The sequence below is a fragment of the Cordyceps javanica genome, chromosome 6 (assembly GCF_051103115.1).
Source record: "Cordyceps javanica chromosome 6, complete sequence".
Taxonomy (NCBI): Eukaryota; Fungi; Ascomycota; class Sordariomycetes; order Hypocreales; family Cordycipitaceae; genus Cordyceps; species Cordyceps javanica.
In genome coordinates this window covers 1,597,636-1,622,125 of record NC_139300.1, presented here as the reverse complement: position 1 = coordinate 1,622,125, position 24,490 = coordinate 1,597,636, and the positions used below count along the sequence as shown (strand labels likewise).

Here is a 24,490-nt window from a genome sequence, read left to right as displayed (position 1 = left end):
GTTGCCGACGACGTCAGCCCTGCGACCAAGGACGACCGACAGGAGGGAAAAAAAAAAAAAGAAGGGCGCACATCAGCAGACATCTTTCTTCAACGCATTTGAAGCGTTTCACAGCATGATAGGACAACGGCTGGCTGCCCGGGCTACGGCGGCCGCGCGGCCCGCGACGACCATGTGCGGCAGAGTTGTCGCCGCTCACCAGAACGGTCGCATGCTCGGCCCCGCGGCGGCGGCCGGCCCACGCCCGCGCCCGCGCCCGTACAGCACTCAGGCGTACCCGACGGTGACGGACAGCGGGTTCTGGAAGTCGCTGGTGCCCAAGCCTCTGCGGCGGGAGAACCGGGGCCCCGCGCGCGGCAGGGGCAGCAAGTCGAGGGCGTGGAACCCGGCGACGTACTTTATCGTCATGTTCCTGTTTGTCGGGTCCATGTCGATCCAGATGATTGCTCTGCGCAACCAGACGAGCCGGTACATGCGGCAGGCGAGCGTGCGGCTGCAGCTGCTGCGCGAGGTGGTGGAGCGGATACAGGCCGGCGAGGACGTTGACGTGGAGAAGATGCTGGGGACGGGCGAGCCGCAGAAGGAGGCAGACTGGGAAGAGGGTAAGCCCCATTTCATTTTTGTTTCATCTTTACATATTTCTGGCATCTTGTTGCCCATTCTCTTCCTCTTGTTCTTGTTCGTATCGTGGATACAGTACTGATGTCGTCAAACAGTCTTGCAGGCGATTGAGCGAGAAGAGGCGATGAAAAAGTCGAGACCAAAGGAAGTTGTAAAGCCTCAGAGTGAGCCCGCACCAGAGACACCCGAGGCGGCGGCTCCAGCTCAAAGCTCAGAACAGACGTCTACAAAGAGCACAGGTTTTGGTAGCTTCTTTTAGCGTGGGCCGGCAAGCTTGAGAAATCGGGCCGTGTCTGATTTGTAAATGCAAAGTCTATATGGGTGTATATTATACTGTACAACAACGGGTCTACGAAAGCATATCTTTGAATACATTGGAGTTTTGTCTTGGCGCGTCTGGCGCAGCATCGTGATGATGATCATGATGATGAAGCTCTGCCGCCTCCTTGCGCAGCTCGTCCAGGAGCGCAGGCAGGAGCTCGTTCGTCATCAGCTCTGTGCGCACACCCAGCTCGCCGTGCTGGTCGGGGTCGAGGTCGGCAAAGAACTGCTCCTCACCCCGGACGCCGCCGGCGTTGACAATGGCGATGGGCATGCCACGGGCCTTGGCCTGCCGGGCCAGGCGCCACGCCGAGTACGTGGCGAGCGAGGTGCCCATGATGAGCAGCCTGCCGGAGGCGTTTACAGCGTCTTCGGCCGCGTTCTTGACCGAGGCGGCGATGCTCTCGCCAAACATGACGACGTTGGGCTTGAGGATGCCGCCAGTGCTCGGCGGGGCCCAGGCGCCGTCCTTGTCCGTCTCGACGACCTGGCGGCGCGAGTCGCTGCCGACCTGGGGCTCCCGCAGGCACTTGGGGCAGGGCGGGTACCGAAAGGTCGTGTAGGGCGCGTCTGGCAGGTCGACGTCGCCGTCGGGGTTGGTCTTGATGCCGCGCCGGGTGCGCTGGGCCGGGTCTTCGGAGCTCAGCGCGCCCGTCCGCAAGGCCTGCTGCAGGAAGGCGTCCCAGCGCGGGTTGAGGCGAGCCAGCTCTCTCTGGAACTCGTTGCGGTCGAGCTCGGAGCGGCAGCTGGTGCAGATGACGGTGCGGAGGTAGCCGTGGAGCTCAATGGTTGGCGTCCGCGGGTGGGCGTTAGGATGGAAGGAGTCGACGTTCTGGGTGATGACGGTGCTGAGCAGGCCCAGGGCGCCCATGTCCCGGACGGCGTAGTGGGCGACATTGGGGGCGGCCTTGTGCGTGGCGGACCAGCCGAGAAAGCTGCGGGCCCAGTAGCGCTTGCGGGCCTCGTGGCTGGCGAGGAACTCGTGGTAGAAGATAGGGCGGTAGGTCTTGTTGACGCGGTAGGTGCCGTTGACGCCGCGATAGTCGGGGAGGCCCGAGGCGACGGAGAGGCCGGCGCCGGTGAGGACGAGGGTCTTGGGGGCGGAGGCGGAGGCGGGCGCGGCGAGATGGCGGGGGAGCGGCGCTGCCAGGAAGCGGACGAGGGCTGCGACGGCGCCGGGGATGGAAGCGGCAGACGGGGGAGCGACGGTCGGAGCTGCGAGGATGTCCGTGTACGGAATCCGCAGGAGTGGTTTGGGCATGTGAGCAAGGCAGGCGGTGGAAGATGACGGGTGGTTGTGGCGGTGACTGGTGATGAGGCTGCGCAGAGAGGAAGGCGGTGGTGGGTGGGTTGAGGTCGTGGGCGGACACGAGTGGAGTGACGTAGTTGTTTTCAGTCAACGTGGGGGGAGCAAACGAAAGCTGGGAGAACAGAGGCCAATTGGGCAAAATGTAGGCTGTGGGAATAAAATGTTAATTAACAGTGTTTGGGTAGCCAATGGCTTTGACTTTTGATGGATTGTTTTGGATAGCGACGTTGTGATTTTCGTGGTTTACTGATAGGGACGTGTTGAGATGGAGATTAGATGACTGGGCGTGAGAAAGAATTGGGTGCAGGTGCTGATTAGATTTCCAAGGCTGTGGCTTGGCTTGTCAAAGCTTCTCCGCATGAGCCTTCAGAGGCTCCACAGGCTTGGGGGGGCTTGGCTTTGGCGCGAACCACTGAAGGGTGGGTTGGTTCTGCTGGAGAGTCGAGACGAGGGTGCGAGCCACTAACCATCAGTACTTACATGGCATGTGTTGGCCGGGAAGGGGGGGGGAACGGCGAGGAAAAGAGGCAGAGTACAATTTATCAGTGACGTGAAGATGGTTTGATGTGAACAGTGACTATGAATTCCTTGAGCTAAAAATAGAATGGACAAGAAATAAACAGATAAAAAACAAGACAGATCAATAAAGAGTATATAGACGATTGTGTCCAAGTGCCCATTACCAGGTAGGTACCTTCTGTATGTACATACGGAGTAAGTACATGTTTGTGTATATATACTCGTAACACAAACAAAACCAGTAAAAATCAGAGACGAGGAACAGATTTTTCCGCAAAAAAGATGGAGAAAAAGAAACCAACAATCAAGAATCAAACTCTCGTCGGCATCACGCCTCCAGGCACCCGCCGAATCATACACGCGTACTTTTACCTTCGGGACCCCCCCCCAACTTGTCCCCTGTGGAGAGGCCTCGACGTCGCGGCGATGTTCGGTCTCCGTCAGGCCACAACGTATCAGTCAGTACCTCACCTATGGCCATGGTGATGAGCTCGTGCCGGCCGGAGCAAAATCGGTACATTTTGCTTCCTGTCCGTTCCTCTCTCATCGGCGACCACCCTCTTCTATCCCTCTCATTCAGTCATTTTGTCCTCTTTGCCCTTTTTCTTTCTTCCCCCTTCCTTTTACTTTCAAGCTGCAAGGTCCGGCTCGAACCTACTCTCTCGAAAGCAGTCTACAGCAGCAGCACCACCACCATCTCAAGCATTTCATGCAAACTTCCGCCGTTCCGAATCTGCCCACCCGGAACGACCAATCCCCGAGACCCAGTCCGTCCAGTTCGACGACCGCATAATACTTGCTCCCCATCTGCGGGTTTGCTTGCTTCTTTTCCTCGCTTGCTCGCCGGTTCTCTGCATGTCTCGAGCGTCGACCAATCGCCCCCTGCACACGACGCAGTCCGTCGTCTCCCCGCCTCGGCTGGTTCGCACCTCGTAACTGCAAACGCGTCCGACTCCTCCAATCCCCTCCCCCAGACCCAGTTCCAACCAAATCCCCCAAAAAATTGAATTTGTGCAGCCGCGCCTCTCGTCGACAAAACTCTACATGGCACTGCCACCACCGACTCTACGCAAACGCCTACGTCCTCGTCCTCGTCCTTCGCCGCCGCCGCCGCCAACGGCGCCATGTCGCGCCAGGCACGTCGTTCTGGTCGCCTGGCGGTAACCTGGTGCCTCTCGGTGACGCCATCCGCCATGGCCGTCGCTGCTATGGGTGGTGCCACCAGCGCTGGAGCCACCAGCACCACCAGCACCAGCACCAGCACCACAAGCACCACAAGCACCACCACAAAAACCACCACAGGCACCACTACCACTACCACTATGGGAGACATGACAGGACCAGGCATGCTTCCTAGTCTTCCTACTAGCCTTGCTAGTCTTTCTAGTCCTCCAGGTCCTCCTCCCGGTCAATCGGCTCATCCTGGACCCAGCATTCTTCCCTCGACCACTTCCAGCGCCTCCATCTGCAACTCTGTCTCTATTCCGAGCCCTCTCATTGGCCCGGCATCCCGCACAACCACTACAATCACCACCCGTTGTGGAGGCCCAAGCTCACCCGCTCCTCTTCGCTCGACGACGCTATGTATATTACGAATGCCACCACGAATGCCACCATACCAGCCTGGCATCATTGACGCCCGCCGCCGGATGCTCGAGGCCCCAACCCGCTTCCCCGCGTCTCGTCTTGGTTCTTTTCGCTCAACTTTTTCTCCTTCTTCTTCTCCCTCCTCCTCCTCCTCACCTCGCAATCTGCGCGCCTACCACGTGTATTCCTCCGCCTCTCACCTCCAATCCTCCCTGTCCTCAGCCGTCCTCCATCTCGCCCCGACCCTCACGCGCCGTCGTCTGCGCAAACTCGTCGTCGCCATGGGCCACAGCCATAGCCATGGTGGCCACTCCCACCACAATCACGACAACTCGTACCTCGTCTCCGCCAGAAAAAATGACCCCGGCGTCCGCATCACCCGCATCGGCCTCCTCTCCAACCTCCTCATGGCCGTCGCCAAGTTCATCGGCGGCTGGGCCTTCAACTCCAAGGCCATGGTCGCCGATGCCTGGCACAGCATCGCCGACATGGCGTCGGATATTCTCACCCTCGCCACCGTCTCCTGGAGTATCAAACCTCCCTCCGATCGCTTCCCCCTGGGCTTTGGCAAGGTCGAGAGCTTAGGGTCTCTGGGCGTGTCTGGCATGCTGCTGGTCGGCGGCGCGTACATGGGATGGGATAGCGCCATTAGTCTCTTTGCGCACTTTGACCCAGAGAAGGCCCATGACATTCTTGAGCACGTCGGCCATGGCCACGGTCACAGTCACTCTCACAGCGCCGCCGATCTCGGCATTCCCAGTGTCCACGCGGCTTGGCTGGCCGCCGGAACCATTCTCGTCAAAGAGTGGCTCTACCACGCAAGTAAGCAATCAATTGATCCCACGGCGGCATGCCAAGTAACAATCCTGACGCATTGCAGCTATGAAAGTCGCCCGCGAACGCAAATCCTCGGTCCTCGCCTCCAATGCCATCCATCACCGCGTCGACAGTCTCACCGGCATCGTCACCATGGCCGCTATTATCGGCGCCAATGTCATTGAAAACGCCGCATGGTTGGATCCCGTCGGCGGCCTGCTCATCTCCATCCTCGTCATCCACGCCGGCTTCGACAACACCAAGTCGGCCCTCTACGAACTCATCGACCAGACCATTGACGGCGACGTCAAGGGCAGCATCCGCAAGCAGGCGCAGAGCGCCCTCGTCCACGTCAGCGACGGCCACGAGGCCGAGCTGCGCGACGTCAGCGGCGTCAAGTCGGGCCAAAATTACCTCGTTGACCTCGAAATGGCCGTCCCGTCCGCCTGGACCGTGGGCGACCTCACCGAGGTGGAAAACGCCGTCCGCACCGAGGTTGGTGCCCGCGTCCGCGGCGTGCGCCGAGTGCGCGTCCGGTTCGTCTCCAAGGACGCGCCCGTCAATGCCAAGTTTGACGAGTTTGTGCACACGAACCTGGATGCCGATCCAGAGGACCACAAAGGAGAGAATGGTACCAGCGAAGAGCACAACCACAAGCACTGAAGCAATATTACTGTATTAGGCAGGTGGCTTGGTGAAGCAGGTATATTAACTACCCATGATTGGACAAGGTTCCCTGACAAAAGTTCTGTTTGGTGGCACTTTTTTTCCCACCAACAAAAGAGACCTATTTTTAGCAGATATTACAAGAGAGCTAAGAGAAGGAAAAAAAAAGTAGGAAATGTATCAATAGACTAAAGTCCACCTATGCAACACTGTATCTAGGGGTTTTGAACACGAGTAGAATTTATATAACGCAATGCCGATTGACTGTTGAAGATTATATCCGCTAGTTTAAAACCGGCTTGGCACTGCACTAATCCCTCAACTGAATAATTGCCTAGTAGTCATGACGGAGTAATCGACTCTGATCATTCAGATGTGCATATTACACCCGCCGATGACGGAACCCGGCCAATTTGCAAACTACCATTCCAAGTCACAACAGTTTGCCTATTTGCTGTAAATGGCTGGTTTTTTTTTCTCAATCTGAATATTTCACTTTATTTCTTTTCATTTTGTGTGTGAGTTTTGGTGCATGCAGTCGTTTATTCGAGCATGGCAACGCTCCTCGCAATACTTTTTGGGACAGCCAAAAAAAAAAAGAAGAAGAAGAGAGAGGGATGGAGAGACAGAAACAGACAAAAAAAGGCCAAAAAAAAAAGAGGGAGAGAGAGAAATCAGCCGACAGTGCTCGTGACGTTGCCCTGCCCATCGCGAATCCTAGTAACCTCGACGGTCCACCGCACGTCCGGCAGGCCGGGAAGGACGTGATAGTCGCCGGCCTTGGCGCGGAGGGTCCGCAGCAGCGCCTCCACCGTCGGCGGCGCGAGCTGCAGGCGCAGCCGGCCGCCGTCGGACGTGACACGGTCGACGTCGGCGGGCTCAAACTGCACGGACTGGTCCCTGCCGTCGAGGGAGACGCCGCGGCCGTGGGGCAGCCGCCGGGGCAGCAGCGCGAGCAGGCCCTCCATCTGCAGCGCCCCCATGGTGATGGTGGTGATGCTCCGCGGCGCAGTCTGCAAAGGGGGTTTGGGGTCGGCGTCGGCGGCGGCAGCGGCGGACGAAGAAGCAGAGGAGGGCCCCCCCTCCTCCTCCTCCTCCTCCTGCTGCTGCTGCTCCTGCTGCTGCTGCGCGCTCCACGACAGGACATCGGCAAAGAGGGAGCCGCTGGAGGAGCCGTCGCGCCGCATGCCCTCGGCCAGGGCGGCCTCGACGTCGGGGCGGCGCAGCAGCGAGGCGCGGCGCAGGTCCGTCACCCAGAGGGGCATGTGCGGCCGCATGGCGTCGAGCAGCTTGCGCGTGGCCCAGCTCTTGGCCGCGTCCTCCTCGTCCTGCGTCAGGCCGACGACCTGGAGGAACGACACGCGGCCGTTGGGCGTCGCGAGGCCAGCGGCGGGTAGCTCCGGGTCGCGCACGATGGCGAGCGAGCACAGCTGCGTCGCCTCGTCCGTGGCCAGCGGCCCGTTGGCCGACATCCAGTCGCCCTCCTTGAAGACGTTGCCCGAGCCAAAGACGTAGCGGGCCAGGTTCTGCAAAAAGTTGATGGCCCACATCGGCGGCTCGTCGTCCTCGGCCGCGCAGGCGAGCCGAAAGGTCAGCTCGAACCCGTAGCCGCTCCGGCCGGCGGCGGCGGCGGCATCAGGGGACGTCGGGGAGGACAGGTTTGTCAGGCCGTACGTCACGTAGTGCCAGTGCGGCACGGGCTCGGCGCGTTTCCAGACGCTGATGCCGTCGAGGGGGTCCGGGCCGCCCAGCCTCCAGCCGATCAGCGTGCCGTAGTGCTTGGGTTCCTGGCCCGGGTAGAGGGCGTCGAGCGCGGACGTGATTGCGTCCCACCCTGCGCCGCCGTCGCTGCTGGTAAAAGGCATGTCTGTGTAGTTGATCAGAGGAGGGCACGCTGACAAGAAGAAGTTTCAAGAGGAAGAGGACAAGCTTGGAAAGACGAGCTCAGAAAGACGAGCTTCAGAGGAAAAGTTCGGAACAGAGAAATTGGGAAAGAGTATCTTGTGGAGGGAAGCTTATGAAAAGGTTGCAAAACTAGCATATATATATATAGCACCAAGACGTTTCTTGGTCTTAGTAGAGACGGCGAGAGAGAGAGTCTGTCCGCGTGGCTGTCCGCGATGGAACAGGCAGCTGCTGTGGAGCTTTAAAATGGCCACGCGCGAAGCTCTTCTGAACCCTTTTCACTGCCAGAGGCTATATTATCGAGACGATGAGTGAAAAGAAAAGGAAAACGGTCGACGGCTCGGGTGCTGCCTGGGCTCACTCCGTATAAACGTGGGTCGCCGGAGCGGGAGCCAAAAAAAATCAAGAGTGGCTGAGCCGTGAACTGACCACTTTATATCGCTGCGGTCGTGAGCTAATTTACCTCAGCCTTCAGCTGCAACTCTATAGTTGATGTGCATTGAGAGGCGACAATGGTTGGGCGGGCCGCGCTTTACGGGGAGATTTCTGTCGGGCGTCGCAGTATCTGGGGGCCAATTGACTGAGCAGAGAGCCAAGGGGCACCAAGAGTTGGAGGTAGCCACGTAAGTAGGGGATCAGGGCCTGGCTGACGCATGGCGCAAAGCAGTGATTAAAGGACATGGGACATTTGATAAGCTTCAGGTGGCAAAATATCGACGGTTCGCAATTCATCGAATGAAAGTCGAGCAAGGGCGCGCCTATAACCTGACGACAAAGGATTGGCGCAGCAGAGAGAGAGGTTCAACATCTACTTACTTAGGTAGTCGCACGCTGCAAAAATACCTACAAAGTAAATCGCTTGGGCCGCTTATAGTGGCCTGATGATGCCCACCCTGCACCAAACTAGACATGTAGCAAGATCTGCGCTCTGGGTCCTCGACGCTGAAAGCTGTTGGGCTGAACATTTGGGATGAGATTGTCAAGTACTCGGTAGTGCAGGCCGAGTACTCCGTATGGATACTTGTCTTTGCATTGACAGACTCGGAGAAACCTAATAAGCGCCGCCTCCTTATTGGCGCTGTTATAGCGATATAGCCCAGCCTGGGAGGGGCAAAAGAAGCTGCTACTAATGCCTCTCTAGGAGAGAGAGTGGGGGAATGCTGGGAGAATTCTGGGATCCCAGAAAGCCACCGACAGACCAGCAAGAGCAAGGCTGCGACGTCGGCCGCCTAGGGGCTCATACTTTCTACCCTGCCCCTCGCCTGCTGGGGAGAGCACCAAGACGCCTAGTATTTTTTGATTATTATATATTTTTCTTGCCAGGAAGAAATAAAAGACAAAACCCCGACAATTGCAAGTTAGACTGGCCTGTGTACAGCTAGGGAAAACCCCAAATCTCATGACTCTGAATGGTACTAGACGCTCCGACTCTGAAGTCATAGAGCTCCAGTTTTCAAGCTAGGTTGTTGGCACACATACATAACATCTTGTCCATAATAAGCACGTCGATACCAAAAAAAATCAGTACCTGGCATCTTACTCTGGAATTTGCCACATCCAAACTATCGAGAAAGCAATCCTGGGACACGGCTCTGCACTGGGGAAGCAACCTAACTACTCGTCGCCATGGCTGCCAACGATGACGGCCCTCCTCTCTACTTGGGCTTTGACCTGTCTACACAACAATTAAAAGGTATACACACACGCACAAATACGCACACGCATATCCATACCACCTTTTCTTTTCCCGTTATACACACTTTCCGGCCGCTTTCCGCTCACCAAAACTCGTTCAAACAGCCATCGTCGTGGGTTCCGACCTCAAGACCGTCGCCCGGGCGCACGTCGACTTTGACGCCGACTTTGGCGCCCGCTACGGCATCGCCAAGGGCGTCCACGTCCGCCCGTCCACCGGCGAGGTCTACGCGCCCGTCGCCCTGTGGCTCGAGTCGCTCGACCTCGTCCTGGAGCGTCTCGCCGCCGCCCTGCGGGCCCTGTCCCTGTCCCTGTCCCGCGTCCGCGGCGTCAGCGGCTCCGGCCAGCAGCACGGGAGCGTCTACTGGAACGCCGACGCCGAGGCGCTGCTCGCCGCGCTTGACCCGGCCCGTCCGCTCGCCGCCCAGCTCGCCGGCCCCGGAACCGGCACCGCGCTCGCGCACCCGTGGTCCCCAAACTGGCAGGACCAGAGCACGCAGGCCGAGTGCGACGCCTTTGACGCCGCGCTCGGCGGCCGCCAACGCCTGGCCGAGGTGACGGGCAGCGGCGCGCACCATGTACGTGAACCCCTCTTTCTCACCGACCAACTTCCGTAAAGGCATCAGTAAAGAAAAAAAAAAGAAAAAGAAAAAGAGAGCCCCCGCAATGTGTGTGTGTGTCGTCTGCCACGCAGTGCTGACAAAAAGGATGCTGTAGCGATTCACGGGACCGCAGATTATGCGCCTCCGCCGCGTCCACCCGCAAGTCTACGCCGAGACGGCGCGCATCTCGCTCGTCTCGTCGTGGCTCGCCTCGGTGCTCCTCGGGCGCATCGCCCCGCTCGACACGGGCGACGCCTGCGGCATGAACCTCTGGGACATGCCCGGCGCGCGCTGGCACCCGGAGCTGCTGGCCCTCGCCGCCGGCGGCCCCGGCGAGCCGGCCGAGCGTCTCCGCCGCATGCTCGGCGAGCCCTGCCTCGACGGCGGGCGGCCGCTCGGCCGCATCGGCCGCTACTTTGTCGCCAAGTACGGCTTCCGCCCCGACTGCCAGGTGCTGCCCTTTACGGGCGACAACCCGGCCACCATCCTGGCGCTGCCGCTGCGGCCGGGCGACGCCATCGTGTCGCTCGGCACGTCAACCACGTTCCTGATGCACACGACGCGCCGCGCGCCCGACGGCGCCTACCACTTCTTCAACCACCCGACCACGCCGGGGCACTACATGTTCATGCTGTGCTACAAGAACGGCGGTCTGGCACGGGAGCGGGTGCGCGACGCCCTGCCGGCGGCGACGGCGCCGGCGGCGGCGCCAGGCGGCACGGGCTGGGAGGCCTTTGACAGGGCCGTCGTCGAGACGCCGCCGCTAGGCGTCTTCCGCGACGGCGACGGGGAGGACCGCGCCAAGATGGGCCTGTACTTTGACCTGCGCGAGACGGTGCCCAACATCCGCGCCGGCACGTGGCGCTTCACCTGCCGCGCCGCCGACGGCAGCGACCTCCGCGAGGCGGCGGTCGAGGACGGGGACGAGACGGCGTGGCCGCCCGCCGCCGACGCGCGCCTGATTGTCGAGTCGCAGGCGCTGTCCATGCGGCTGCGCTCGCAGAAGCTCGTGCGGCCGGTGGCCCGCGCCGACGACCCGCGGCAGCGGCTCCTCCCCGCGCAGCCGCGCCGCATCTACCTCGTCGGGGGCGGGTCGCTCAACGCCGCCATCGCCGAGACTCTCGGCAGCGTGCTCGGCGGCGCCGACGGCGTGTACAAGCTGGACGTGGGCGGGAGCGCGTGCGCTCTGGGCGGCGCGTACAAGGCGCTGTGGGGGCTGGAGCGCGGCGGCGGCGGCGGCGGCGACCATGGTGATGCCGATGGTGATGGCCAGACATTCGATGACCTGTTGGCCGCGCGCTGGCAAGAGGAGGGCGCAATCGAACGCGTCCATGTCGGGTACCGCGAGGGCACGTACGAACAGTACGGCAACGTCCTGGGCGCATTTGAAGAGATGGAGCAGAGGGTGCTGGCGGAGGAAAATCAATTAGAGAGGGAGAGGTAGTCTGGAGCATCGGTCACCAAGAAAAAGCAAGCTTTAAACATCAGAGGCATCTATATTTGTAATTATAATACACGAGGTGTGGCATTTACCTCGGTCTTGCAAATTTATCTAACGTATTTGCTCATGAATCGTCTATGGAAATCGGAGCGCAAGAGATCCTGCAAAAAGGTCAGTCAATCTGGAAACAAGAGAAAAAGAAAGCAAGAAACGATATGGGCGCAGATCAACTCACATTGACAAACTCCTTCTTCTTGCCCTTGTCTTCTGTCCCGCGGGCCTGGTTCTTGAAGACGACGTCGTCGTCCCAGCGCCTTTTCATCGTAAAATCCTGCTTATTCAGAAGTGGGTTACCCAGAGCAATGTTCCGCTCCCGGGCATCTTCCTCTTCTTTGGCGCGCGCAAGTTCCTAGTAAAACGTATTGTCAGCATATTGACCTCACGATATTCTGTCCAGCGTCCTCCTACGACATACCTCTTGCTTCTTCTTTTCCTCCCGCTCTCTCCGCACCCTCTCTAGCTCTCGCTGCAGCTCCGCGTCCTCGTCATCGCTTTCATCACTGTCGTCACTATCATCGTCATCGTCATCCTCCTCGTCATCGTCGTCCGCGTCAATGTCTCTCGTCGCCTCTAATATCCGCCGCCTTTTCGCATGTATGTCTTCGTCATCGCCCTCGTCAGCCTGACCACTCGTCGGTAGCGGTCGCTTCGCGGAAGCATCGCCGGCCGCCGTTTCCTCGCCGTCCTCTTCGATGGCGAGAGGGGCGCCCGTGCCCTTCTTCTTGGCAAAGTGTGCCGCCTCGGCGGCGAGTAGCTGAGTAGCCAGATCCTGCGTGCTATCCGCGTCATCGGCGTCGCCGCCCTGCCCTGCGCGACGGTACTTGAGCTGGGTATGTGCGGGGAGGAGGCGCTGGTGGTAGGCCGGGCCGCGGAGGGCATCCTTGCCACGGGCCTGCCGTGCGAGTTTAAAGGTTAGATTTGGCTGGTCATAGATGGTTGAGGAGAAGGGTTAGATATTACCGGGTCAAACGTAGGTCTATGAGCTGTAGTCATAGTGCGTCTCTGCTATGTCGCGAGTGTTATGAACAGTAAGTGGTAAGAGTTGCAGCGAGAAAGAGCTGGGCGATCGATGTCGAAGTTGTTGGTGTTGCGCCGCCTGATGCGGTTAGACGCAGACGCGCAACAGGCAAAAAAGTGCCCACCGCCCGGCAGAATTTGCTTCTCTGCCTTGACCCATGTCAAGCCTCTCCAACGTCCTTGACAATTCCAGTGGCAAGGAACTTTGATCCTATTTTAATTTCAAACTTCCGTAAAAATACCGAAAATGCCGCGAGAAGCTGAGCCTTCGCTCAGCGAAAAAACGTTCGTCACACAAGCGCTGGCCGAGGGACTGCGTCTGGACAACCGCAAGTTTGAACAATATAGATCATTAAAGCTTACATTCGGCGATGAATATGGCATCGCTGAAGTACAAGTCGGCAAGACAAAGTGTGTACCACTCATCTGCACTTCATACGCTCAATTGAAAAACGACTGACTGTCCGCAGAGTTTTGGCAAAAGTATCCGCAGAGGTTACAGTGCCGTTCTCAGATCGCCCGTTTGATGGCGTCTTCACTATTGCCTCTGAGCTTAGCCCCATGGCCGCACCCTCCTTTGAGGTGAACCGGCCAACAGAGACGGAGGTTATCCTGTCGCGCTTGCTAGAGAAGACGGTTCGACGCTCCGGCGCGCTCGACACCGAATCACTGTGCCTGGTTGCTGGCCAAAAGTGCTGGTCAATCCGCGTGGACCTGCACGTGCTGGCGCACGACGGTAACCTGCTCGACGTGTCGTGCCTGGCCGTCGTCGCGGCGCTGCGCCACTTCCGCAAGCCCGAGACGACCATGGAGGGCGGCGTCCTGACCGTTTACACGCCCGCGGAGCGCGAGCCGGTGCCGTTGAGCTGGCTGCATTCGCCGTTTTGTGTCACTTTTAGCTTCTTTGGCGACGATGGCGACGACGATGCGACCGTGCTGCTCGACACGACGTGGCTGGAGGAGCAGCTGCGGACGAGCAGCTGCACCTTTAGCATGAACAAGCACGGCGAGATCTGCCAGATTTCCAAACTGGGCGGTGCCGCGGTGGATGCGCCCCTTTTTGTGACGTGCGCGCAGACGGCGCTCAGCAAGACCAAGGAATTTACAGATATGCTGGACAGGAAACTGGCAGAGGACGCGAAACGGAGGGACAAGGGCGGTTTATTGGCGGAACTAAAAGCGGAAAATGATAGATAATTTGGTATATTTACAAAGCGCGGGGAATCGCCACAACGACGAATGACAGAAACGGACAGGCACCAGATTTAGAAAAGTCACGATGTATAGTATACTCTGGGATGGCGTGTGTACGGGCAGACCAGCAACGTCGCGTTGCGCTCCATATCGCCGGTACAACCCAAGGTCACGTCAGGATGCCACTTTGTTAGCACCTTGCGGTTGACATTATAAGCTGTTATATATGATATCTGCCCAAGACGTTCTAACCGAACCAAAACTCCAATGCCACATGATGAGGGGAAAAAAGGGAAATGCAAGCTCGTAGCTCATAAAGAGAAAGACAAATACCAAGAAACTACTATGCTCACCGCATGACGGGCGGCCTAGATTCTTTATTCCACTGCACGCGCGTGCGCAGCCAGTCAACGGCCTCGCGCACACCGTCGCCGGTGAGGGCGCTCATGGCGAGGACGCGGGTGTCGCGGATACTATCGCCCTTGTCGCCCTCCATGACCTTCTTGACGAGGCCCTCCTTGATGCGAATGGTCTCGACGCAGTCCTCGCGGTCCTGCTTGTTGGCGAGGATGAGGAGCGGGACGCCCTCGGTGTCGGAGTGCTGGAGGACGTCCTCGAGGACCTGGCGGCACTCGTCGAGGCGGCCGGTGGCGTCGTGCTCGATGGTGCCGTCGCCGACGTCGGTGGAGTCGATGATGAAGACGATGGCGTGGCAGCTGGTGTAGTAGCTCTCCCAGAGGCGGCGCAGCGAGTGCTGGCCGCCGACGTCCCAGACCTTGAGGTACATGTCGGGCAGCGTCAGCGTGGACACGTTCTGGCCGACCGTGGGCACCGTCTTGAGCTTGGGGGCCGGCCCGTCGGGGTGGTACATGGCCTTGACCTGCTCGTGAAAGGTCGTCTTGCCGGCATTGTCGAGACCGAGGACGATGACGGAGTACTCTGCGCGCGCGACGGACGGGTCAGGATGGGGTGGGAAGAGGGGAGGAGCTTGGACGGACGGGTTGTACCTTCTTTGCTAGTCGCGTAGAGATATAGGCCCTTGGCCAGGTGGTACATGGCTGCTGCGAGGTAGCGCCCGCGGCGCCCGGGTACAGAGCTTGTTGTTGGTCTGGTGTCAGGTTTGCGGATTGTTGACGGCTTTTTTTGCAAGTTTCGGGTTGGCCAAGCTGATCAGAGAGCTGCCGGCTGCCGCGCCGTTGAAGAGTGGTGGGGCAGCTCGTGTCGGGTGCGAGTTGGGGTCGGAAGGCCAGATGGCAACACTTGGACGCAAAACCAATAGTATTCAGTAGATGAACATCTGTAGTGCTTGTATTTCATACCACAGGTATCTGAAATATATGGAAATGACGGTCTTTTGCCTGTACTGTAATTCGACCCCGGATGTTTTCCTACGTTGTATGGGAGGTCGATTGAGGGCGCACGACAGTATGCAGGTGGGCGGAAACTATGCTGCCGCGGTTGATTTCTATTAAATGTCCTCGGTATGAGGAGAGATGGAGGGCAGAAAATACAAAGAAATCTGTTTGATTGTCAAATCGAATACGGAGTACTGAGTACTCAGTAAGTAGACATGACAAGCATAGGTAGTCTTACACATCAAACAGGCACTCGATCCATCTCCACAAATATCAGTTCATCTGGTCAAGCGACACATGAGACTGTTGATTCTTGAAGAGCACGTTTGGCCCCGGGAAAAGACAAAGAAGAACAAACCGAGCTACGTTGATATCTGAGACGGAAATCAAGATGCGTTGGCAAGCACGCCACCTTTGTTCAAGGTTGTTTGTTGGCCTTGAGGCTGAAGTCGTTCATGCACTCTCCCTACCTACCCACATACCTTCCCTATATTTATAGCGAGCGACAGTGGCTGTCGTGCATGGCTTGGCACATGTCTAGCTTCAGGTACCGCTGTAAAAAGAGTAAAAAGGCCTGGAAAATGTGCTGAGCGGCCCTGTGTTTCATGGTGGGCAAAGGCCTGCAACCAGGGAATGCCAAGCATGAGGATACGGGTTTATGACAATGCCAAAGAATTTACTGGTAAGGAATGTGAGGTGAGTACTCAATGAAATTTACCTTGCAACCCGTACTTTCGGACCCCAACCGCACCAACCACTGCCTGTGTATGCATCCTACCTGGCTGGACACCTACAATAAGTAAGTGATGATGAATGCCGTTGGTACGTACCCGTCGCAAGCTGTCCACCCACTCACTTTTTAGTACTTAAATACCACTGGGTAATAGTTAGCCTAATCGGCACTTTAAGTAGCTGCCTACCTTAGTACTAACTTACCTCTACTTGCCCAATAAGTAACCTAACTAGCCTTTGCCTACCTACCTAAAAAGGCCCAAGCCGCGCGTAGGCCAAATCATTCGTTCCAACCACCAGATCGGCATTCTGCGTCAAAGCTCGACGGGCCGAGTTGGCATAGTTGGCTTTCTCACATCCCACATACTCAGCACGCGCAGACCTTCCGAGAGATTGTTCCCGCCGCCGTCTTCTGCGCATCGGCTTCCGTCGTCCACCACATCTCTCACCCTGCCCTTTTTCAATTGAAAAGTGCGCTTCGCTATTCATACAGCAAAGTCCTGCCCATGGTCGCTCTGATTCCCCCGTGACGCTCCCGCGCGAGCCCCCCTTCCCTCCCGTACCCCAACAACTGCTTGCGACGCACCTACGATACAAGAAAAAACACCCACGAACCGCGCGGCGGGGCCATATACTCTAACTCATGAGTGTTGCCGAGCTGGCCAGTCTTGGCCTGGGCTTGTTGCGTGCGTTGATGAATTTGCCTCCTCTATTCCCGCGCGACTTTGCTGACACGTCCCTATACAGGCCGGGCCGAAGAAGATGGCGACACCGGAGGTACGAATAGTCCCGGCGGACGACGGGCGCGCGTGCGATTGACAAACCATTCCGATGCGTACAACTCCAAAAGGATAGCTTGCTAACTTGCCCCAGACGGAGACTCGGCGCAAAAGGAATTCTTTGCAGCATGGGCCATCTTCATATGCATCCTGCTGCTCATCATCACCTTCTTCGTCAGCTACATTCTCCAGATGAAAAAAGTTACTGCGATTCACGAAACCGTTATATCAATTTTTGCCGGTAACAACGACGTCATTGCCTTGCCCTCGCTGCCTGAACCGCTTCTAACGCTGCCTAGGAATGATTGTTGGTCTCGTCCTCTTAATCACCTCGGGCGACTCGATTCGATCACCCCTCAACTTTGACTACCAAATCTTCTTTAATCTTCTCCTGCCGCCCATTATTCTCTCCTCCGGCTATGAGCTGCACCAAGCCAATTTTTTCCGAAACATTGGCACCATTCTGACTTTTGCCTTTGCCGGCACCTTTCTGTCGGCCGTCGTCATCGGTCTGATCCTCTGGCTCTACTCTCTGATCCCCGGATCAATCAACATGACCTTTGTCGATGCCATCTCTGTCGGGGCAACCCTGTCGGCTACCGACCCCGTCACCATTCTCGCCATCTTCAACACTTACAAGGTCGATCCCAAGCTCTACACCATCATTTTCGGCGAGTCCATCCTCAACGATGCCATTGCCATTGTCATTTTCGAGACGGCGCAGAGATACAAAAAGGGCGAGGCCACCAGCCATGGAATTCTCAGCTTCTTCGAGGGCACTGGCATCTTTTTGCTGGTTTTCTTTGGTTCCTTGATGATTGGTGTCATTGCCGGTGTTGGCACCGCGCTGCTCCTCAAGTTTACCTATGTCCGCCGCTTCCCCAAGACGGAGAGCTGCGTCATTATCCTGATTGCCTACGGAACATACTTTTTCTCCCATGGCGTTCATCTTTCTGGTACGTCACTCAATCACCTCAAGATACTGCTTTTGCTCATCCGCTCTAGGTATCGTGTCGCTCCTGTTCTGCGGCATTACACTCAAGCACTACGCTTACTTTAACATGTCGCGCCGAACCCAACTCACCACCAAGTACATCTTCCAGGTCATGTCACAACTTGTTGAAAACTTCATCTTCATCTACCTCGGCCTGGCACTTTTCACGGAAAGCGCTCTGCAGTTCCAGCCACCTCTCATCATCGTCACTGTCTGCGCCGTTTGCGCGGCCCGGTGGGTCGCCGTCTTTCCCCTGTCGAGGCTCATCAACGCCGTCATTCGCTACCGCGCGCGGCGCCGCGGCCTCGAAGTCCGTGACGAGCTGCCATACAACTACCAGGCTATGCTTTTCTGGGCCGGCCTCCGCGGCGCTGTCGGCGTCGCCCTCGCCGCCCTCCTCACCGGCGAAAACGCACTAGCCCTGCGCGCCACCGTCCTGGTCGTCGTCGTGCTTACCGTCATCATCTTTGGCGGCACCACGGCCCGCATGCTCGAGATTCTTGGGATTCGCACTGGCGTCGTGGAGGAGATTGACAGCGACGACGAGTTTGACATCGAGACGTCCTTTGGCGCCGGCCTTCACAGCAAGCGCTCTGGTATCGGGGGCCGTCGCAACGGCAACGTTGCGCTCGCCAACCTGGAGCGCGAGGGCCGCGGCGGGACCGCGTTCGTTTCGGGCCACTCGTCGCCGCACATTGACGGCCGCACGCGCAGCATCAGCCGCAAGAACTCGAACCGTGGCAGCAGTGGCGCCGCTAACCCCGACGACTTTGAGCGCGCCGACCTCCTTGGCCGCGGCGACGAGTCCGACCTCGGCAGCGACATTGACACCTCTGACTTGCCACCGCCCGCCCGCCGCTCGCCGCAGCCGCCGCGCGGCGGTGGCGGCGGCTCATCTTCCTCTTTCACGCCGCCTCCAGCCCCGAGCGCCTTTATGAGCCCCGCCGAGCCCGCCTCCGAGCCCCTGACCGCTAGAGGCGCCATCAGACAGCTGCTCACCACCGAGGACCCGGCCAGCCTGTTCCGGCAGCTCGACGAGGACTTTATCAAGCCGCACCTGCTGCTGCACGACGAGGGAGGCCGGCCCCGATCCGGCCACGGCGGTGCCAATGGAGGAAGTGCAGTCTGACGGAACAAGTTGGAGTTTTTTTGCTTGTTCCCTCTCTACACGGCCTGTCGTTGACCATTACATCCTGTTTTCTCGGAAGCCTTCCGTCCGAGAACGTTTTTAGGGCATAATCCCGGTTTCATGACTCAATCAAAGTCAAGGGATGGATGGGCGCGGGATTTGCTATATATGACTTTTTTTTCCCTTTTTAGAATTGATTCGATGAAAACGAGTCCCATGGTCTCTTTCCAAGTTGATAGTCATGACTGAGTAGAATGAGTTACCTGCATAATGTATTCCCACAACAAGCTGTTTTGCTTCGCCGGTCATATTGATCTTGATAGTCAACGTCATGTCTCGCCGCCCCCTCCAGCCCCCTCCAGCCCCCATCCTTTTTCTTGATCTATCATTGTCCATCGGCTATTCTCACGAGGCAAGAGGCAATCAGCGCTTTGGAGTATTATAGTGGTGAATTTGTCTGTTTAGACTGCTCCCCTTCATACTAGCCCAAACCTCGTTGGCTAGCTGAAGTCTTTTACTTCATCTGTCTCTTTTTTTAAACATCTTTCCTTATAGTGCTATGTACAAGAAGTGTCATCAAAAAGAGTAATAACCTCTGTGGTGGTTTGTGTAGTTGTGTGTGTTTGTGTGTCTGTGTGTGTGTGTGTCCCAAAAAAATACCATGACGCCAAGAAAGATTTTGGAAACAGGCTTGCTTGCTCCTCCCGATTTTCAGTGCGTCCGTTTGTCGTCTCAAGAAAAAAAAGCTATCGCACAAATCAAATCATTCAGCCGTGTCTTCCTGTCTTCCCAGTCTCCCTCATGGTCGATGAGGGCAAACAAAAGGGGCTAGGCATCGCCGGCAGCCATCACGCCCATTTCCATCTCTATCGCGTCTGGAAGAGTAAAACTCCGGTCGATGACACAGCCCCCCAAAAAAAAACTATATACTCCAGGTTCTAATCAATGCCCAAAAATGAGAAAGAACCTTTGACACCCCCAATGCCAGAAACAAGAAAAAAACTAGGTGTTCACGATAAGCATGCCTCCTGGTGTGAACTTCCAGAGCCTCCTTGCGTTAGATAAAGAATATTCGGCCGCTGCCAGCCATGCATTATATATCTTAAACACGAGAAAGTCTAGGCCAAACATCTCGGACCAGCCAGCATATCAGGATATGGAAATTGTAAAAGAGAAAAACACCTCGACTCATCAGGCGATAATAAATCGGCTGGCCCAAAGTAAAAGCTGCAGTCAAAGGCGGAAGACTTGTAGTGCAAGTGTCTTACTTGCCCGTCGAAGATGGCGTCGCGCTGCCACTGGATTGGCGCTGATGTACAGCCTGCGGAACAGGGCTGCCAGCCGCACTGTTTCCAGAGAGTTGTTGTCCTGGAGCTGGCGGTTGCTGTGGTTGCTGTGGTTGCTGCAGATGTTGCGGATGTTGCTGCTGTTGCTGCTGTAGCTGCTGGGCTTGTTGGCTCTGTTGATTCTGTTGACCGTTCTGCTGCTGCTGCTGCTGCTGCTGCTGCTGCTGCTTTTGCTGCGCCGCGGCCGCTGCTGCCGCTTGCTGCTGCTGTTGTTGTCGAAGCAAAGCAGCGTACTGATGAGGGCTTGTCGTAGCAGCAATACTGTTGGCGAGACCGGGCTGGACCGTCACGCCTGCAGCAGCATTGAGAGCTGACTGTCGCTGCGCCATCATGGCCCTCGTAAGGTGTTCTGTGGCAAGCTGTCGGGACTGTTCAGGCGTCAAGCTCGGATTCTTTGCCCGAAACTGGGCCTCCAGTTGACTGAGCTGTAAGGCAATGTTCGGCGGTAATTGCGTGGGGATTCGAGGGCCAGGGGAGCCATTGGGGACGCCATTTTGCATGTGCATGCCACTCGCTGCACCTCCGTTACGGTTAGCGTTGTTGGCATTATAAGCAGCCATCATGGCTTGAGCGTTATTCATAAAGGTTTGCTGGTTGATGCCGTTCATACCGTTGTGCACTGGTGGTGAGCCCTGTCCATTCTGCTGGACAGCCGAGTTGGGCCGTTGTTGCTGGCAGTGAACCTGTTGTTGCTGTTGAATCTGCACAGCTGCACGCTGCTGGTTAGATATTTGCTGCGCGCGCAACATGAGGTTTGCATCGGCCTGCTGATTCGGCATCGGCATTCTCTGTTGCTGGGCCTGTGCCTGCAGAACGGCTTGTAGTTGCGCGGCTGGCATGCCCTTGATTTGTGCAGCCGCAGCAACCATGGCTGGGCTCATCTGGGAGGGTAGGCTAGGAGTGGCTTGAGGCGCGCCGTTCATGCCAGACTGTGCCTGCATTCTCGGACGTTGACCGGCAGCGGCGGCGGCGGCGGCTGCAGCGGCAGCGACCATGTGTGGTGGAACCTCGGCACGCTGGGGACCGGCTGGAGGCGCACCGGCTGCAGCAGCTTGGGCTGCGGCTTGGTTTGACTGTGCGCCCTGGGCGGCTCCTGCCATTTGAGCTGCTTGGCTCTGGGCGCGGGCTTGGATTTGAGCTCTCCGCTGTGCCTCTTGGCGCGCCGCATACTGGGCCACCTTCTCCGCCAAGGCCTGATCACGCTCGTGTCTTAACAGGCTGTAGTCTCTTGGTGTCTTTGATGGCCGCTGCGAAACAGGCTCTGCAGTCTTCTTGGTTGCATTCTGCGCGGCTGTGTGTTGTTGCTTTTGCTGCGCCGTCTCACGTTTCTTTGCAAGTTTCCTCATGGCGTCGATAAGAGTCAGGTGCTTCTGGTTCCTTCGTCGCTCGACTCTGACAGGGACGGAAGGTCTCCGTCGAAGAGCAGGCACGTTGTTACCAGCAGCGCTCGCTTGCTGGGCTGCAATCTGATTCTGCTGAGCTATAACACGCTGGGCTGCCTCAATCCTGGTATTATAGGCCTTGAAATACTGTGTCTTCTGCATATCGGCTGGAAGCCCCTCAAGGTTGATCCAACGCTCGAAGCATTCCCAGGGGGTGCGTCGCTCCGGCCCAGAGACGAAGGAAGATCGTGTAGAAAGAATGCTCGAGATTAGTGACCAGTTATACGAGTATTCGCGTACGAGGCCTCTGAGCTCATCATCTTCAGCCACTGTCCACTGCGAGGCACTGCGGCATTCGTAGAACGATTGCATAGGCATAGGGTGCTCTGAAGGGGGTCGAAATTGGTGGCCAGCATGCAGTCTATCTCGGATAGGTTTCGATTCGGGATTGAATAGGGCGACGTCACTTGTTGTGGCCTCGGCCCTGGCGGGGTTGACTGTTCGGTCGGCAGTAAAGGTAATGTCACATTCATCATCTGAGTCTTCATTGCGATAATCGAATCGGCCGCGTTTACGAGGCGGACATTTGGTAGCAACCTTCATCTCCCCTTCAACATACTTGCTGAGAGGTAGGGCGGGCCGCCGCCAGTGTGCATCAGGGTCGAAATCTGGATTAGCAAGGTCGCTGTTTGGAATCTTTAGAGGAGCGCCATAGATAGGTAGTTCATCCAAAAGCTGATCGGCAGCTTGAGTTCGTCGTAGGCCAAAGACGACGTCGTCCTCCTGCAGTGAGAAAATGGCCGACGGCGCAACAGTTTCCACAAATACTTCAGAGATGTCGTCATGCAGAGGTGTATCAGCGTCACCTGAAGGCTCGAGATCTGGCGTAGGGTGATTGTCGGTTGCGGTGATCTCGTCACCGCCCATCGGCGCATCTTCATCGGCGCAAATCTTGGAGGGAATGCGAGCGACAACTTGCAGAGCAAGTCGCTCTTCTGCATTCGCTTCGTGCCACTCAACACAAGCGTATGCCAAATTGCGGGCCACCGCCATTTTCCATTTGCGCTCTTCCCTGAAGTCTGTTCTCATCCATTTCATCTCTTGGAGCATCACATCCCACTGCGAACTAGGTCGAACCGGCTCCGGGCAACGCTTGGGTTGTCGCAAAGACCACTTGTCATGCTGCTGCAGATGATACACCCTACGTAGCACCTTGCAGGCTTGATTATCCAGGATTGCGAGGTTAGCATCCGAAGTACCAATCGTCTTGTTGGCGTGATACAGGATCTTTTCGATGGGCTGCATCCAGTTGGTTGCACCGGTGAAATTTTGAATGAAGAGCGGGGTGTAGTAGTCGTCGAAGGGATGAAACTGTTCTTTTTGGCCATGTGTGACGGACTTGTCTTCGACACGCTTAGGCTGCTTGCCAAACAAAACCGTGGACACATGTCCCTTGCTGCGGTCTTTTCGTGATTTGGATCTTGCTGCCGGCGATTCCGGTACAGAGGCGGATGGGGTGAGTTGATCGTCGATGTCCTTTAACGTGCCGCGGTCGATGGCTGAACGGGGAGTGGCGCCGACGATTTCATTTACAGACTTGAGTCGCATGGCACCTGAGGAGACTCTGGTGACAGCGCGCTCGACTGGCACGCTCTCTCTCGTCGGCTGTGGTGTGAGTAGCGGCGGAGTCGGTCTTACGCTGATTGAATCCTTTACCGTCTCGGGGGGGTCGACATCCATTTTGTCCGCTTCGTCTTGACTGTCAGGAACTTCGGTAGCAGGAGCTTCGGTAGCAGCAATGTTTGAGGTGCTTTTCTGCGGTTTCGGGGCTGAACTGGTTGTTGTAGACGCTTCATCTTCCGAGCCAGAGGCCGCAGCTGATCGAATAGACTCTTGCAGCAACTGATCTTCGTCGGACGATGCCGGCTTCTGACCAACGGGGCCTGCTCTCGTTTCAGGCTTGGTCGCAGTTTGCGCGGCCTGCTGTGCAACTTCGGGCGAACGATGGTCTTCATGATCCGGACTGGTGTTGGCAGAAATATCATGAGCCGCAGTAGTTGTCGCGCTGGCGGCTGTTGAGCCCGGGGAGGACATAGCATCAGCAACTTTCGCCGCATCATGGGACAACTTGATGCTTAACGAACCATCAGCGGCAGGCGCAGGCATAGGCACGGCAACTCCATTTGTAACCAGGGAAGGCGCCAAAGAAGGCGCTCCTTTGGTCCCCGGAGGGAACGAGACTTGGCTTGGTCGTCCGGAAGCATCAGCTGGTTTGCTCAGCTGGTTTTGGTTCAGCTGGCTTGACTGTCCCTGGGCGCGCGCAGCGAGTGCCGCAGCAGAGGGTTGGGGCGTGATGGCAGGTTTGGGTGCATGTTGGTTGTTGGCTGGGCTCTGTACGCTAGGCGTTGATCGCGCCGAGGTTGTCGAATTCGACGTTGCGGGAGTCGTAGAAACTGGTGAATTAGCCGGGGAACTGGCAGCGGCGAGCTGAGCAGAGATGGATCGCTTCAAAGCTTCGACAGATTGTTGTGGTCGCTGCGGAATACTGGTTTCGTCAAAGATTCTATCTCTGTGATTTTGATTAGCACCAAGGCTCCAAGATTACAGTGGATGCTTCAGTGGGTGTTGTAGGGGAGGCCTCGTCGACGGATCAATAAAACGTGGACTACGACCTCAAAGCAATCGCAAAAAAAATAAAAATAAATCAGCGTTCATCGGAGCAACATACTGCAAGATATCATTTGTTTGCAGAAACTGCCACTCTGCAGAGGTAGCAACGGGCGCGTCGGCGAGGGCATGGGCTTGCTGGGGGAGCGGTTGGGTCTGGGTCGCGACCGCGAAGAGTTCGCGAAGCTTCCTCTTGCGCGAAGTTACAATTGCACTGTTGGAGGTTAGCAAAATAAAAATACCATCATTTTCATCGGAAAAATTCGCCGCATGCATTCAAGGGACACTTACTGGCACTCATTGCGCTTGGATTGAAGCAGCCGCGATAAATCGGCGTGCCCGACCTCAGTCAT

General features: G+C 57.2%; 10 protein-coding genes across 10 annotated transcripts; 5 read left to right on the top strand and 5 right to left on the bottom strand.

The window, feature by feature from the left end:
• Nucleotides 1-115: 115 nt before the first annotated feature.
• V2A60_008936 (DUF5321 domain-containing protein) lies at nucleotides 116-880 on the top strand (the record flags this gene model as incomplete). The annotated part of the gene is made up of 2 exons (XM_083260206.1): nucleotides 116-602; nucleotides 717-880. 2 exons carry the CDS (start codon nucleotides 116-118, stop codon nucleotides 878-880), a joined length of 651 nt encoding a protein of 216 aa, XP_083116332.1.
• A 90-nt stretch (nucleotides 881-970) lies between these two features.
• Nucleotides 971-2,203, bottom strand: V2A60_008935 (DHS-like NAD/FAD-binding domain-containing protein; the record flags this gene model as incomplete). The annotated part of the gene is made up of 1 exon (XM_083260205.1): nucleotides 971-2,203. One exon carries the CDS (start codon nucleotides 2,201-2,203, stop codon nucleotides 971-973), a length of 1,233 nt encoding a protein of 410 aa, XP_083116331.1.
• A 1,691-nt stretch (nucleotides 2,204-3,894) lies between these two features.
• Nucleotides 3,895-5,836, top strand: V2A60_008934 (cation efflux family-domain-containing protein; the record flags this gene model as incomplete). The annotated part of the gene is made up of 2 exons (XM_083260204.1): nucleotides 3,895-5,179; nucleotides 5,238-5,836. The coding sequence occupies 2 exons, from the start codon at nucleotides 3,895-3,897 to the stop codon at nucleotides 5,834-5,836; spliced, it is 1,884 nt and encodes a 627-aa protein (XP_083116330.1).
• A 677-nt stretch (nucleotides 5,837-6,513) lies between these two features.
• Nucleotides 6,514-7,704, bottom strand: V2A60_008933 (suppressor of fused domain protein; the record flags this gene model as incomplete). Its single annotated transcript, XM_083260203.1, has 1 exon — nucleotides 6,514-7,704. One exon carries the CDS (start codon nucleotides 7,702-7,704, stop codon nucleotides 6,514-6,516), a length of 1,191 nt encoding a protein of 396 aa, XP_083116329.1.
• Nucleotides 7,705-9,370: 1,666 nt separating this feature from the next.
• Nucleotides 9,371-11,485, top strand: V2A60_008932 (xylulokinase; the record flags this gene model as incomplete). The annotated part of the gene is made up of 3 exons (XM_083260202.1): nucleotides 9,371-9,437; nucleotides 9,545-10,017; nucleotides 10,157-11,485. 3 exons carry the CDS (start codon nucleotides 9,371-9,373, stop codon nucleotides 11,483-11,485), a joined length of 1,869 nt encoding a protein of 622 aa, XP_083116328.1.
• A 104-nt stretch (nucleotides 11,486-11,589) lies between these two features.
• Nucleotides 11,590-12,535, bottom strand: V2A60_008931 (Pre-mRNA-splicing factor Cwf15/Cwc15; the record flags this gene model as incomplete). Its single annotated transcript, XM_083260201.1, has 4 exons — nucleotides 11,590-11,643; nucleotides 11,718-11,891; nucleotides 11,958-12,434; nucleotides 12,503-12,535. 4 exons carry the CDS (start codon nucleotides 12,533-12,535, stop codon nucleotides 11,590-11,592), a joined length of 738 nt encoding a protein of 245 aa, XP_083116327.1.
• A 271-nt stretch (nucleotides 12,536-12,806) lies between these two features.
• V2A60_008930 (exosome non-catalytic core subunit RRP45) lies at nucleotides 12,807-13,756 on the top strand (the record flags this gene model as incomplete). Its single annotated transcript, XM_083260200.1, has 2 exons — nucleotides 12,807-12,970; nucleotides 13,030-13,756. The coding sequence occupies 2 exons, from the start codon at nucleotides 12,807-12,809 to the stop codon at nucleotides 13,754-13,756; spliced, it is 891 nt and encodes a 296-aa protein (XP_083116326.1).
• Nucleotides 13,757-14,102: 346 nt separating this feature from the next.
• V2A60_008929 (Arf family GTPase ARL3) lies at nucleotides 14,103-14,809 on the bottom strand (the record flags this gene model as incomplete). Its single annotated transcript, XM_083260199.1, has 2 exons — nucleotides 14,103-14,692; nucleotides 14,761-14,809. 2 exons carry the CDS (start codon nucleotides 14,807-14,809, stop codon nucleotides 14,103-14,105), a joined length of 639 nt encoding a protein of 212 aa, XP_083116325.1.
• A 1,674-nt stretch (nucleotides 14,810-16,483) lies between these two features.
• Nucleotides 16,484-18,742, top strand: V2A60_008928 (bifunctional K:H/Na:H antiporter NHX1; the record flags this gene model as incomplete). Its single annotated transcript, XM_083260198.1, has 5 exons — nucleotides 16,484-16,526; nucleotides 16,588-16,617; nucleotides 16,714-16,860; nucleotides 16,919-17,575; nucleotides 17,625-18,742. The coding sequence occupies 5 exons, from the start codon at nucleotides 16,484-16,486 to the stop codon at nucleotides 18,740-18,742; spliced, it is 1,995 nt and encodes a 664-aa protein (XP_083116324.1).
• A 1,264-nt stretch (nucleotides 18,743-20,006) lies between these two features.
• On the bottom strand, nucleotides 20,007-24,490 carry V2A60_008927 (uncharacterized protein; the record flags this gene model as incomplete). Its single annotated transcript, XM_083260197.1, has 3 exons — nucleotides 20,007-24,039; nucleotides 24,199-24,351; nucleotides 24,429-24,490. 3 exons carry the CDS (start codon nucleotides 24,488-24,490, stop codon nucleotides 20,007-20,009), a joined length of 4,248 nt encoding a protein of 1,415 aa, XP_083116323.1.